This window comes from Carassius carassius, chromosome 28, assembly GCF_963082965.1.
Source record: "Carassius carassius chromosome 28, fCarCar2.1, whole genome shotgun sequence".
In the NCBI taxonomy this organism is placed as follows: Eukaryota; Metazoa; Chordata; class Actinopteri; order Cypriniformes; family Cyprinidae; genus Carassius; species Carassius carassius.
Genome location: NC_081782.1, coordinates 10,410,004 through 10,425,429, shown reverse-complemented (window position 1 = coordinate 10,425,429; position 15,426 = coordinate 10,410,004). Strand labels below are relative to the sequence as shown.

The window sequence follows — 15,426 nt, the reverse complement described above, 5'->3', positions numbered from 1 at the left end:
CAAGAACAGTGCTTTTTCAGTACAATATACAGTACAGACCAAAAGTTTGGACACACCTTCTCATTCATAGAGTTTTCTTTATTTTCATGACTATGAAAATTGTAGAATCACACTGAAGGCATCAAGGGCTATTTGACCAAGAAGGAGAGTGATGGGGTGCTGCGCCAGACGACCTGGCCTCCACAGTCACCGGACCTGAACCCAATCGAGATGGTTTAGGGGTGAGCTGGACCGCAGACAGAAGGCAAAAGGGCCAACAAGTGCTAAGCATCTCTCGGGGAACTCCTTCAAGACTGTTGGAAGACCATTTCAGGTGACTACCTCTTGAAGCTCATCAAGAGAATGCCAAGAGTGTGCAAAGCAGTAATCAAAGCAAAAGGTGGCTACTTTGAAGAACCTAAAATATGACATATTTTCAGTTGTTTCACACTTTTTTGTTATGTATATAATTCCACATGTGTTAATTCATAGTTTTGATGCCTTCAGTGTGACTACAATTTTCATAGTCATGAAAATAAAGAAAACTCTTTGAATGAGAAGGTGTGTCCAAACTTTTGGTCTGTACTGTATGTACGTAATAAATCAACTTTGTGCTTTGCAAACAGTACTCTATTAGTAATAGACTAACAACAATGTGACTACCTCTTTAAAAAAAAGTTGTGTTTTGCAAAATGTAAACATTAGAACACAACACAATATAACAATTTTGTACATTATATTAATATAAAAGATGAGGATAAAGACAAAAGGAACAAAATAAATAACAGACACTGCTCTGCAGTATGGTTTCGAGGTTCTGCTGGACCAAATATCAGAGGTTGTGGCATAATAGGTGACCTTCTGCAGTTTATGGGACAGAACAGTTTTGGTAGAGCGGTTTCACTGAAATATCTCCTTGAAGGCAGATTATATCTGAGATCTAAAGTTCTAAAACATTTCTTGAAACCCATCCTTCTCGACTGATTGAACTGGCAACATAGACCTTGCAATAAAACTTGTTAGAGTTTGTAATCGTTTTCCACTTTTCGCTTTTTTTGTCATATGCGGTTTTCTATTTGAATGTTTCTGCCAAGGTCTGTTGTGTCTGTTCTTTTTTTTGTACCGTGTTTGTAGCAGCAGTGCTGTTTTATTCAGCATGAAGCCTTTCATACTCTTCAAATTGTGTTTTGTGCGTTATACGGAGATGATGGAAGAGGTTGGTTGTGGCGCTCTACTATTGAGAGTGAGGAGTTGTCGTCATAGCACAGAGCTCCTCCCCTCGATATCACAGTCTCCGCCATGTTGGCAGGACACCGGTGGGGAAACAAGATTGTTTACATGTGTTGTTAACTCGGTAGTAGAGGAGGTTTTTGCAATTCCGCACTGTTTTACCATGCCTAGAAGTTACTGCTGCGTTCAAAACTGCTCCAGTATCTCACACGATACATATGGAAAACAGAGGAACAATGGAATACAGTTTTTTTAGGTTACACCAAGCGCAAAACAGCGGTATTTGGAGAAGCTCTCAGGCATCCAAAATATCGACCCATATGAGCTCCCTGTAGCGGAATGTCACAGAGACATGGACCATTTACCTCCATGCACATATATGGACATCGTGAATTATCTTGTTTTTGGTGTAAGTTACTACACAATCCAGGAGTTTAAAAGCCACAAGTCTTCGGAAAGCTACGAGTCTTTCTGCTGTGGCTGGGTCCATCTACAAGCCTCCAGGTGGTGAAAACTGCGTTGTACTGGCCAAAGTAAGTTTATTCACATGCGATTTAGCATGTTGTATTTACACATTGCATTTAGCAGACACTTCTTACCAAAATGACAAAGTAACAATTAACTGAGACTCTTTCGTAGATTGTAACGAGATGATCAATGTACACAAACGTTTCCAACATGTTTTGATGTAGGCTAAAGCTGTGTATGTTTAGTTATAATTTGATTTTAGCCCAATGACACATACTGTACCAGGTTTTTGTGTTGGGGGCTGCAAAGTGGACAAACCAGTTCTGGGTTGGCTAGGGTAGTTAAATGTGTGATTGCAAGATGTAAATGTCCTGGTTAGATTAAAGCCATTAACAGCGTGAATGCAAGGTGACTTACATTGTAAACAATATAATTCACAATGTCCATATGTGTGCATGGAGGTAAATGGTCCGGGTCTCTGTGCCGCTGCAGGGAGCTCGTATGGGTTGATATTTTGGATGCCTGAGAGCTTCTCCAAACACCGCTGTTTTGCGCTTGGTGTGAGCTTGTTCGTGTAAGGTCCCCTTTCTTTTGCCTTATCTTTCTGCATTGCTTTACTTTCTTCATTTCTTTCTCGTATTCGTAGACCCGTGTCGGTTCCCCCAACATAATAAATGCGCAAAAATTAAAGAGCTTTGAAATGTTTAGTCACGCCTCTGTGAAGTTCTGAAGGCGTTGCCCCTGGCAACCGATAGCGTGTCCTACCCATAGACTGTATAAAAACCAGGCGGGAAGGAGGTCGACCGGAAGTTGAAGTCGGCCGCGTGCCGCCATCTTGTAGCAGAACTTCACTTGCGTTAGCATCCCATTGACTCCCATTAATTTTGGCGTCACTTTGACAGCGAATAACTTTACATCTGAGGCGTTTAAAGACTCCATTTGTCCATTATTTATTTCTAAAGATAAACGACAATGTATAAAGGGCTCCATTACCTTCTATGTTACATTATGGCCCCATAGAAACAGTTTGTGTAAAAATAGGCTAACGATTGCGTCATAACCACTCAACTCTCTGTCGCACAGTAGAGAAATTACCGTACAGACAGGAGGAGAAGCTCGCAGGCAATCGGGGAGACGTCAAGAGAAAAGCCCATAGATATAGAGTCCATAAAAGCAATGGGACAAAATATTTCAGAATACTTACTCCTGCTCACTCACGCCAAAGAACTCCCCGCTCAAGCTCGCCGTCTCTGCAAGATTAACGATGGCAGTTTGCACGCACAGCTACTAGAAGATTTACATCTGTCAGACAGGTTGTTGACGTCATCAAGCTTAGTTTGAGTCTGCACGTCAGAAACGGAAGTGCTAAAAATCGCTAAAAAACTAAAAAACATGGACGTAGTGTCCGTGACGTCACCCGTAGACTCCTGAAGTGTGGTTTCTAAAGACTAAAGTGTGCAGAGCGGGCCGTCGCCATCTTGGCAGCGCATCACCGCGTGACTCTCCCAGACAATCAAAAATGGGCAAAAAGGAGGGAGCTACTTGCTGAAGCCACGCCCACCTAGCGCGACGGCAGTGTCAGGAGCGGAAATCCACCTGTCACTCAAGTGGCAACGCCCTTAATTATGCAGTAATTTAAGTCTTAATATAATTTAAATGGATGAGTTATAAAAAAAATTACCCCCCTCACAGTTGTCATGAAGGGCAAAATTAGCTATTTAGACCAAAATCATTTTTTGCACCGGGCTGTAAACATGTTTTTTATGCTGTAAAGTTGGGCATTTTAACATGGGGAGTCTATGGGACTGACTCCCTTTTTATAGCCAGCCTCAAGCGGCCAGTCAATGAATTGCAGTTTTAGTCACTTCCTTATTGGCCTCAGGAGAGAGAGCGGGAGGTTGGGGCTCGGTCCTACCATCATGGCCGACAGACTCAGACCCCTCCCAAATCGGCACGTGACTCCTCACTCTCAATACGGCGATCTGCATGCGACAAATTCTACAGATGGGCGACTTTTGTTGCTCATCTTTTTTTTCAAAACCAAACCATCTCCAGGCTAAAGAAGCTGACCCACGTCTCGCTGTTAGCTCTTCTGGAACTGGTTTTGAGGATGACTGTGTACTTTCTTCGCTCATTTTTGTGTTGTTGCGCTCGAAGCTAGATAACAAGTGACTGATGAGTAACATACGCACGGCACACTGTAATGACGTAAGACGTCAGGGGCACTGAGGCATTATGGGCAGTTCACTGTATTAATAAAAATGTTCTAGTTTGCGCTAAAAAAAAAGTTTTTTCTAGAAGTTAAAAGAAGCCCTGTTCATGTTCGGAGGCTATTCCGGTAAATCTCTTGGGAAAAATGTATTCCATCTTTTTGAATTCTGAAATATTCGATATACCAATTTTGCATATCGTCCAGACAACAATTTGGATATTATCGTCTAAACGATATATCGCCCACCCCTATGTGGGATACTTTTTATTAAGAGTAAAAATACTTTTAATTTAAAAAAATAAACTGTACAATAAAATAATAATTAGGATTAATTATAAAAATAAGTATTTATTTTTTTAACTGTAAAAAAAAAAACATTAGTAAAATTTTGAATAACAAAAATATTATTTATATTATATATATAATACACACACACACACACACACACATATATATATATATTCTGTGCAATAAAAAAATCTAACATGAAATACAAATAAAATTAAAATATCAATTAAATATTTAAATTAAAATATCAATTAAATATTTAAATTAAAATAAAAAGTACTAAAAACATTAAAAGTACAACAAAAACACTGAATAAATGAATAATTATAGATAATTATAAAATATTTTTTTGTAACTGAAATAAAAAATAATTCATAATATAAAAATATATATTATTGTAACATTTGTTTTTCAGAAGATTAATATATTACTCCTGTGCAGTAAAAAAAAGCTAACATTAAAATGACTTATTATTATACAAATGAATATTTAAATATTATGATTACATAAATTTACATATCAACATGAAAATCAACATTACAATTAACTGAAACGTAATAATTCATAACATTTATTCTATTATTCTAGTCATATATTAAAAGTACAACAATAATACTACAACAGCAATATTTAGCTTAATTTCTTAAGACGGTACACAAATTTATTTTTATTACTCTTATTACAAATGAAATTGCTAAAAATCTCTGTCCACAAACTTCAAATGTTTGAAATGAGGCAAATGTAAAAGACTCGTAACCTGGTGTGCTTTGTTCTTAACGGTAGCTTGCACTCACCCAAGGGAGACGTCGTACATTTGAGAGTTGTCATAGTCACTATCAGGTCCGCTCCCATATTTCTCTCCCGCTTTTGGAGGCTGGACAAGACAAACATGCACAGAAGTCAGTTACACATCACAGTCTGTAACTTCACATGTCAGTGTAGATATGAATGGAAAGAGCTACTCACATAATATCGGCCGTCAGTGGAGGCTGACAGGTGCGCTCCTCCGTAGGGGTTGGGGCCCGTTGGAGCGCCCTTTCGCACCTGAACATGAGCAGAATGAGATTAACAGGAGGAGAAATGCTGAGAGGCAGTCAGCAGGCAGAGGATGGAAAGGAAAGAAGCAGCTTTGATAGTCATTTCCGGACTGCTACATGTAAGAAAATGTGCAGCAAATCTGCTATACTGACGACAGTAAATCAGTTAGACACAAGTAACTTAGTGTAGAGGTTTTCAATATTGCAGAACAGCAAGATTCTACATTAAGCTCAAAAGCAAAATTGAATTAATAATTTAATAACATCCACTTCTCTAAACTAATGAAAACACTAAAAATAAGACCCACACATTAAACAGTGCAGTTAATAAAACAGGCACAAAGGTGCATCCCAAATACATTAACCACGACTAATAAAACTAAATAAGTCTGTACTACACTGTCAGCAATGACTCAAAAATGGGATATTGCATAATCAAAATGGCATATGTGCATAACTGCAAAAGCAATTTAAGCAAATCAAAACAAGGCATTAAAAAGGCATTAAAATACATCCTACAGATCTATGAATATCTATAAACATTTCAGCGCTGTCTGGTGCAGCACAACAATTCACTGCACCTTACAAGAAATCATTAAGCGTTTGATGTGTGCCATGCAGATCAACTCGTTTGAGTTTCACTAATCAGGCAACCATCAATCACTTTTCTACACATTCCAGACATGTCATATTGCACAAGACAAGCATATCTCTCAACGAGAGCCTCTCTTGGCACATCAACCATTTCAAGAACGATAGTATGCAATTCATGCCACTTCTATCTTCCTATGCTAAACAGACAATATACAAGGCTTGTGTCTCAGACTGTATTGAGCTGCCTAGCTAAGCAACATTTTTAAGCAAACCTGGTATTCACATGCATTCTGAATGAGACTGTGAGCAGGTTTTGTTCTGAGGGTCTATGATTTTGTGATAATATGAACCACATTAAATAAATAGATTCTGCATGGTGAAATAAATAGATTCTGCAAAGCTAAAGTATTTTTTTAAAGTATAATACAAATGATAAATAATGATAAATAAACAAAATACATCTAAATCTTACAAAATAAAATTTCTGCATGTGAATAAATGTAATGTAAGACAAAAATGAAAATGAAAAGTAAAACAAAAATGCTAACAATTTTGGGAGTAGTTTATGACAAAGATTACAAAAGTTTAAAAAAATAAGTAAATATACAATACATTTTTAAATCTTCCAAAAAAAAAAAATTCTTTACACTGACAAAATTATTGAAAATAGAACTTAAATACAAAGAAAAAATGCAAATCAATTTGGGAGTAGTTTGTGAAGAAGCCAAATAATTTAAAAAGTAAATAATAATAATAATAATAATGCTCCCTCAAAATTTTGTTTATGCACGGTGATAGCTAAAAAAAAAAAAAAAATATATATATATATATATATATATATATATATATATATATATATATATATTTTTTTTTTTTTGTTTATGTAAAAAAAATAATAATAAAATGAAATTAATTTTTGAGTAATTTGTGAATTTATGTACCGGTAGGTGTACTTAAGATATTCACAAACAGCACACTCCACTTACGATCAAATCATTGATACCAGGTGTATAAGAGACCCATGATGCTCAAAAATGCTGTTGATTTGGGCAGCACACTGAGTTTTAAACAGCCAATGTCTAGAAAAAGAGAGGTGTTATCAGGGCAGGAAGTGCTCCTGTTTGTCCTTAGGGTGGCGGTAGAGAGCGGTGAGTAAGAGTGGAAGCAGGTGCTCCAGGCAGCAGCAGCACACCAGTGTGGGCTCAGGTAAGCAGAGGGAGAAAGAGAGCCCAACAGGAAAAAGAAGTTTAAAAAGATCAGGCCGGCCACTAATGCTCAAACTTACGGGGCTGAGAGGCTGCAGGCGGCCCGTCAGGGGGTCCAGGGCTGGGGTGTGAGCTTTGGGGGTGGTCCCCACGGGCTCATACATAGAGAAGGCTTGTCTATCCCGGCGGAGGGGGGCAGACGAGGGTGTGTTTAGGCTGGAGTCTCCACCTACCCCTCCGCCTGTACCCCTTACCCCACCAGGCCACAGCCCTGGGCCACCACCCCTGGTCACAGAGCCCCCGGCCCCAGCCTGGGCCCCCCGCAGCGCGCTGTTCTCCGTCTGCATCCGCGTGATCTACAAGGATGGAGGGCATCACCGGGAGTCACACACACAAAGACAAGGACCAAAGAAAACACAACAGTTGCAGTGTGGACGGTTATGTCATGCCGGGGCTGATAAACTGGGGTTGGTCTGATGGACAGGAAGTTTAAGGTTATCTGAACAGGGAGGGGCTTCATTCTCAGTGGGAAGAGCATGGTATAAGATATCTACATTTTTATTTAAAAGTATGGGGTCAGTAATTTTATTTAGAAAATGCATTAAACTGATCAAAAGTGACAGTAAATTACAAATTACTTCTTTTTAAAACTATTACTGACCCCAAACATTTGAGCAGTAGTGTATATTAATACTGTTCTGCTCTGTTCGATGGTTTGGGATCAGTATGTGTAATGGTGAGCTGCAGCATTTCATTTCTATTTCTGTGAAATTCTAATAATTTTAAAACAAAGGCACAGTTTTAATCCGGTGGGTGAGCGTACCTCCTTCTGAAGCCTCCGCAGCTCCTCACTCAGGTTGTTGTTGACCTTCATGAGCTGCTGAACTTTGGCCTCTGAGGAGGCCAGTGCTTTCTTCACCTCCAGATACTCCTGTAGTGTGATGGGCCCATCTGACAGGTCCGACGAGTCCATGCTCTGATTGACAACACAAACCACCAATCAAATCACAACATACTGTTAATGAACAAACAGTATAGAAGGGAGAGCTTTTTCCCTTAACGATTGGCACAATTAATTATTTCATTAATTTATTGTAGTATTTACACTACTGCTCAAAAGTTTGCGGTCGCTAAGATTTTATCTATTTTTATTTTTTTAAGAAATTTATATTTTTATTCAGGAAGTATTACAACTATATGAAACTATTTTAAATAAATGCTGCTCTTTTAAACTTTCTTTTCATCAAGACTGGAGTAATGGTTGCTAAAAATTCAGTTTGCCATAACAGGGAAAAATGACATTAAAATACATAAAAATAGAAAACATATATTTTAAACTAATATTAATTCACATTACTTGAATGTTTTAGGCTTCTTTAAAAAAAAACTGAACAGTAGTTTAAATATAAGTAAAAACAACCTCTTTAAATCGATGATATATCCTCAAATATCATGGTTTTTTTTTTTGCCTGTTTATCATTTCACCTGCAAAAACTGCAAATTCAATTTCTTAGAAAACTAACAGCACAAGTGATGATTTTAGGTAACACTGATGTCCATATGTATATATAAATCTACCATTATTATGGAGATTTGAATGAACATTATTATAGAGTGTATTGAATAGATAACATTATATTTTCATACAAAAACCACAAAAAGTAGCTTTTTTTAAGATAAAGATTAATAACTGTACAAAAACAGTAGTACTACTAGAGAAGGTTTTAAACCCCACATTCCTCAACGTGTGCTCTCTTACGCTCAATCATGTCACTTCCTGTATGCGGACTGAGCATGCTCAGACAGAGCATCCTGTCTTCAGCTGCAGAACAATAGCTTCATTGATCACTGCCTTGCAAAAGGCGATGATGTCATTCTGCAAATATGAGGCAGAGCTGCTGCTTCTGCTGCTCTTGCAGCGGTGCATGCTGGGACATGACAACACTGGATTCTGTACTACTGAAAATACTAATTTGCTGGTCTGGCAAAACCAAGATCAACAATTACCATGGCCTAACCTACAGTACAATAAATTAGAAATCTCTTAATTCATCTGAGCTTGTTTCTCCAAAGGTTTTAAGACGCTCCTTAACTTAAGTGGGTTCATTATTAAGAATGATGGATATCTAGATGAATGAACACAAATCTTCAACTGTCAATCTCTTCCTCAGGTAAACACCCAGTAAGAGAGTAAGGGTTTGATGAGCTCACCTTGGCCCGGTTGTTGCGCTGGGTGTTGTTGTTATTCTGTGCAGTTAGCTCACTATCTGTGTCTTCATCAGATGCTACGCTGTCATAATCATGCTGGTCATCGTCTGCCTGACTCAGATCCAGCAGGTCTGAAAAAAATCCCCCACAAAAACAAAAGATAACATCATTAATACGAGGAGACACTGAGAGAGTGAGAAACAGCACTGCCGTAGCTATATCCATATTTACTGTGTTATTGATATTCCCCTAAAATCTCAAAGTTTGAGAACTGCAATGTTGGCATCTCACCTGTGGGGCTTGTCAAGCCCTTTCCATGCTGCCGTCGCTTGGCATCACTTAGAATGTCGATAATAAGCGTGGCGAATTCTCGGGCGTTGAAGCGAGCCAATTTCTGCCGCCCCTAGCAATGACAAATAAATAAATAAATATACATAAATACTTATACTTATTTTTACATAATATTATTCATATAAAAAATGATTAATTAAATAGTTAAATAGACAGTTACAGGTTTAACATTGTTATACTTTTTTTTGAATAATAAATGCTTTATTATTAATTAAAAAAAATATTTTTTACATTAATAATAAGAAAAAATGTTTCTTTGGCACCAAATCTGAATATTATAGAAAGATTTCTGAAGGATCATATGACAATGAAGACTGGCTGCTTAAACTTTGCAGTCATAGGAATAAATGACAACTTCAAATATCAAAAGTAATATATTAAAATTAATTCATAAACATTACATTTTAAAATACATTCCAACAGAAAACAGTTATTTTAATATTCTACAATATTACTGATTTTACTATGATCAAATAAATTTAGCTTTGATGGGCACTTTACATTTAATAAATGTACCAATCCCAAATTTTGGAATGATAGCATACATTTTTTTTAATACTTTTTTTAAAACAAATAATCTGATTATAAACAGACCCATATAAAATCTTCTGAATGTCACATTTTTTTCACAGACATTTGTGACCCTGGACCACAAAACCAGTCTTAAGTGTCAATTTTTGGAAATTGAGATTTATACATCATCTAAAGGCTGAATAAATAAGCTTTCCATTGATGTATGTTTTCTTAGGATTGGACAATATTTGGCCGAGATACAACTATTTGAAAATCTGGAATCTGAGAGTGCAAAAAAATCAGAATACTTAGAAAATCGCCATTAAAGTTGTCCAGATGAAAGTTGTCCAGATGAATTCTTAATGCATATTACTAATCAAAAATTAAGTTTTGATATATTTACGGTAGGAGATTTACAAAATATCTTCATGGAATATGATGATTCATACAATGTTTTTTTGGCTATTGCTAAAAATATACCCCAGCGACTTGAGACTTGTTTAGTGGTCCACGGTCATATTTGGGCAAAATCTGTGAAATTCTGAAGAACAGATTGAAACATTGAAAAATGTGTACTAGAAAAAAGTGTACTACACACTTTTTAGGAGCAGACAATATTCTAAATTAGCCTAAATATTTCATAAACATGAAAGATGTGGGGGATGTGTAGATTTTTATGAATGATTTCTGTACAGGGAATCTTCTTACAGGAGAGCTTTTCTGTGGAGCTCTACAGGTTTCAAATTTGCAAGTTTTCCTAAAGCAAGTTTTATTTAAGCACTTAAATACATGTTAAATACTGGAAAACACTGCCACATCAACAGTTCAGTGTTCCAACTCTTGACCACTGGGTGTGTGTGTCCCTCCTCCCATCATCTCTTTCCATGTCTCAGATCCTCATGTATACGCAAAAGAACAGGAAATTCTCAGCCTGGCCAATCAGCCCGCAGGAAACATACTCTTGAGTAAACGCACTTAGTGGTCTTGCTGTATAAAAGAACTATTTCAAGCAGTGGTACAGAGAGGGTCATGCGAGGATGCCAGTGGAAACGCTGAAGGGGAGGGAAACGCTGAAGGGAAGGGAGCCGCTGCGCGTCTGCAGCAGTTACGCAGCTGAAAAACATCCATTTGTTGGTTGGCTGCCCAAACCTGAGCCTCAGACGTTTGCACAACCACAAAAAGTCTATTTTTAGCCCCATGTCGTCTGCACCCCAGATATCATCTCTCCTTTGTGCCTCCATCAAAAACGGGCCCGCATGGAAGTGACAGGCAGGTGGCAGCAGGAGCGGAGAACCTCCTCTCAAACATACTTCAAACACATCCTCTAAAATGCTGTGCATTACCTGGTTGCGTGTTGCTGAGTATTCAGGGTTGACGGGTAAGAAGGGGACGGCGCTCCGTTCGGTCACAAGCGTACTGTGGTTCTGAGTTGTCAGCCACACTGAGAGAAACAGAATGGACATATATTAACAAGACAAATACAAATAAACAGACTCTGATGTCGTAGACCTGAGGTTTCAGAGAGTTCGCATCTACCCTTCCCGTTTAGTTTGTGTTTATGTGTGCGTTTGGCCCCCTGCCTCGCTCCCAGCCCTGCTTACCATCAGAATCCCAGTCTGCCACCCCAGCATGCTACCTCTTCTCCTCAACAACCAGGAACGGGAGTATAGAAAGAGCGAGAGAGAGAGGAGGAGGAGAGAATTCCTGCGGCACTCCCTCGCTCTCGCTCCCTTTCACCCTCCTTTCCATTCGGCATCTCTCTCCCTCCCTTCTCTACAAGCTGACTGCACTGCTGAAGTCCTTCTATAGCCAGTGTTTATACAACACACCAATCGCTGCGTCTCCAGGGACACGGCTACAACTGTCCCCACGCCTCCGGAACGCTCCACAGCTACATTAGGGAAAGAGTGAGAAGCAGGGAAAGTTTGGAAAGGAACAGATGGGGGTTTGAGTATTACCTGCATCGTTCTCTCTACGGTCCACTTCATCGTACACATCCATAGCCAGCTCCTCGAACAAACGGTTATTTAACTGCATCCAAACACAGACACATCAGTATGTGGTATTAAAATTCACACATGGGGAAAAAAACAAAAATCACAGCAAAAAATGAGCACACACACACAACAGGAAGACATCAGTGAGAAGACAAAACAAAGCAACATGCTCTAACAAGGAACTAAATAAAGATCAAATGCAAGCTAAGGGAATTCAAAGCATCTGCTTAATTTATCCACTGAATTTCCAAGCGTTTTAAGAGTTTTTCAAACATATTCCTCTCAAATCTCTCAAAGAGCCTAACCAGGATTCCTGTGACAAGTAATTAATGTGGCCACACTGAAAACAAAAACATTGTGATACAACACAATCATAGGTAATAAGAATGTTTTATATTTACGTGAAACAAAATTTTGGACCAATGAAATTTTAAGGTGGGCAGAGCTTCACAGTGCAATAATATAGGAATAAAAACCAAATGGCCAATAAAATGTCCTGTTTACTTGACAGCGCTGGTTAAGGCAGAAATTTGGAATTAAAGTCCACATGAAATCAAATTCGACCCTATTTACTTTGTTAGTGCTTAATATTAGTCTTGTGGTAAATAATTAATCCAGGGTTGACCTAGTCTCAGCCTCAGACGTCACGCCCATGGAACCGCTGGCTAAACGTCTGATGCATATGGGACACAAAAGTGGAAACACTTCAGGAGTGTCGAAGTTGCATCGTATTGGTTGAATTCTACAGGATTTCCGCGAGACGCGTGTGTCGCGTTCTTTAACGTTTCGCCTGGAAACAAAGATACCGTGGCACCAAACCCCTTCATGGAAGAAGAAAGCTGCCATGTGTACAACTGTGACGACGAACGCTTATCAGGATCAACTAAACGCTGGGTTTTCAAAAGTATGTGAAATATTTTTCACCAGTCTGTTATTGTGGCGACATTTCCACGCCTCAAAAAGTGACAACGAACAAAACAAACTGTGATTGGTTGTTTGACATGTCGGTCAAACGGCCTCATAGGTGAATGAAATGAGCCTTGGCCAATGAAAGCTGCCATGAATTCCAGACCTTCAATCTAAAGGTCTGGCTACGCGAGACTAAGGGTGACCAGACTCAGTCCTGGAGTGCTGGTGTCCTGCAGAGTTTAGCTCCGACCCTGATTTAACACACCTGAACCAGCCAATCAAGGTCTTACTAGGTATACTTGAAACTTGAAGGCAGGTGTGTTGAGGCAAGTTGGAAATAAACTCTGGAGGACACCGGACCTCAAGGATCAAGTTTGGTAACCCCTTAATTTATTATTCAGTATTCCATTTTAGTCTGAAATGTGTCACAATAAGTAATTTCAGTCAAAACATCAGTTTAACAGACTTTTGGACTTTAAAGGTATAGTTCACCCGAAAATGAAAATTCTGACATTGATTACTCACCCTCATGTCGTTCCAAATTCGTAAGACCCTCGTTCAACTTCAGAACACAAATTAAGTTATTTGGATGAGATGTTAAACCGAGGTCCTGACTCTCTGAGGTCAGTAAAATCCCAGGCAAATGACCTCGGCTAAAAATAGCTTAATTTGTGCTGATGAATGAACGTATTTTGGGTTTGCAATGACACAAGGGTGAGTATTTAATAACAGAATTAAAAAAAATTTGGTGAACCATCCTTTAAGCCCAAAGTATATGCTAGGGGTATGTGTACAGAGCATTTCACCTAAATTTCATCATCAGCATTGCCGTGTTCGACAAGCACTTGTGTCACAGGGTTAGGAGATATATACAATTCAAATCAAACTGAAATCTACTTTGGGATTTAAAATGGAAAAGCTTTTATCACTTGTTGCTTTCAGTTGTGCCTGTCTAAAACTCAAATTCCCATAATTCTCTGAAGAAGCTCTGTAACCTGCATCACTCACCGCTTGAAGCTTCTTCTTGGCTGCCTTGGCCAGTTCAGAGAGGTCCAGGCTACACAAAGACAAAGACAGACACAAGAATAAAAGGATGCTGGAGGCATGCGGACAGAGAAAGATGAGGAGAGAGGAAAAATGAGAGGTGGATGAATGGATGGAAGGATGAAGTGTGGCGTAAAGGGATGGGACAGCCTGAAAAGATGAGGAGGAACAGGAGTGTTTTTTTTACTTAATTTAATTCTGATTGAATTGTGATCAATACTAGAATATTTTGACTTAAATGTAAGTTTACAATGTTTTCCCTTCTAAATGTTTTTGAGAAGGATCAATGAATAATAAACCTGCACTGAACAGTGCACAACATGACAAGAAATATGTATTTAAGTAAAAAAGGCCAATTATGATTTTATATTGACTCAATGGGGAAAAAAATGAATGGATTTGTTTGTTCAAAAGAATGTGTTTTCAGACTCCTGTAGATGTTTTTTTTTTCAACTCTTGCCTCATCTCTCCAGTTACCCACACCCAGATTGAGGCATGTGAGAAAGAAAGAGAGTAGGGTTTTATGGAGAGGGGGATGAGAAGAAAAGAGATACCTCTGCGTCGGGCACTTAGGGCGAGCTCTGCCTCCAAAAGCGCAGCAAGATGAAGAAAACAGAAAACGAGTGAGCGAGACCGAAAAGTAGGCAGAAGACAGATAGAGAGAGAAAGAAAAGGATAGACCCCATATCAACACTCCTTCTGTACAGGTCAGTAAAGGTCATTCAGCTGTGTTGCATTTGAGGTAGCCAGCGCTACAGAGGTTGAGGACACTCTCTGTCCTAATGCAAACTGATTGACCATGTGGCGCAACCTGCTGGCTAGCACACACAAATACACCTGCTATAAACTGATCTTAGTACAGTGTATCTACACTTAATATGCAGTGATATGGAAAGGATTTAAAGGAGGATATCATGACAGCAATAAATAAAACTGCACAGATGAGCTTCAATAATTGTACACAATGTTTTTTCTATTACGAATCAAACAAATGCAAAAACAATGTACCTGTCTGCCATTTGAGGGATGATGTAATGACCGTTTTTGTGATCTGCAAAAACAGACACAAGAAAAACTAATTTTTAAAACGTTCATCCTCAATTGGGTAGACAGATCGGTCTGTTTCACACCACACACACATCCAGGACATATTTATTTTGACGCCCAAATGAACATGTTACAGTTTTCTCACTGCCTGTGTAAGCCGCACAGCAGAAGCTTTGGTGTAATAAGAGTTTCAGCGCCAAGTCTATTTTTGTGTTGTCAGCGCACTGAACTCTGCAGAAAATCTGTTAATCAACACTCTTTGCAATTTAAACATCTAGAAGGTGGCACAATATCACATTACAGTCATTATTGAAGGAAATACTATCAAATAGGTACTCTGAGCT

General features: G+C 38.6%; 1 protein-coding gene across 3 annotated transcripts in view; it reads right to left on the bottom strand.

Moving 5' to 3' along the window:
* LOC132107912 (ARF GTPase-activating protein GIT1-like) overlaps nucleotides 1–15,426 on the bottom strand; it is a 30,967-nt gene that overhangs the window by 2,836 nt on the left and 12,705 nt on the right. Inside the window, exons 8-18 of one of the 3 annotated variants that reach the window (XM_059514259.1) lie at nucleotides 15,044–15,086; nucleotides 14,590–14,616; nucleotides 14,000–14,048; nucleotides 12,044–12,116; nucleotides 11,429–11,526; nucleotides 9,513–9,624; nucleotides 9,225–9,352; nucleotides 7,837–7,989; nucleotides 7,094–7,369; nucleotides 5,144–5,221; nucleotides 4,972–5,051 (exon numbers count right to left, since the gene is read on the bottom strand). In XM_059514259.1, the coding sequence (XP_059370242.1) occupies nucleotides 4,972–5,051; nucleotides 5,144–5,221; nucleotides 7,094–7,369; nucleotides 7,837–7,989; nucleotides 9,225–9,352; nucleotides 9,513–9,624; nucleotides 11,429–11,526; nucleotides 12,044–12,116; nucleotides 14,000–14,048; nucleotides 14,590–14,616; nucleotides 15,044–15,086 (1,117 nt within the window). The remainder of the gene's footprint in view (nucleotides 1–4,971; nucleotides 5,052–5,143; nucleotides 5,222–7,093; nucleotides 7,370–7,836; nucleotides 7,990–9,224; nucleotides 9,353–9,512; nucleotides 9,625–11,428; nucleotides 11,527–12,043; nucleotides 12,117–13,999; nucleotides 14,049–14,589; nucleotides 14,617–15,043; nucleotides 15,087–15,426) is intronic. The other 2 variants (XM_059514261.1, XM_059514260.1) reach the window with 2 other exon arrangements.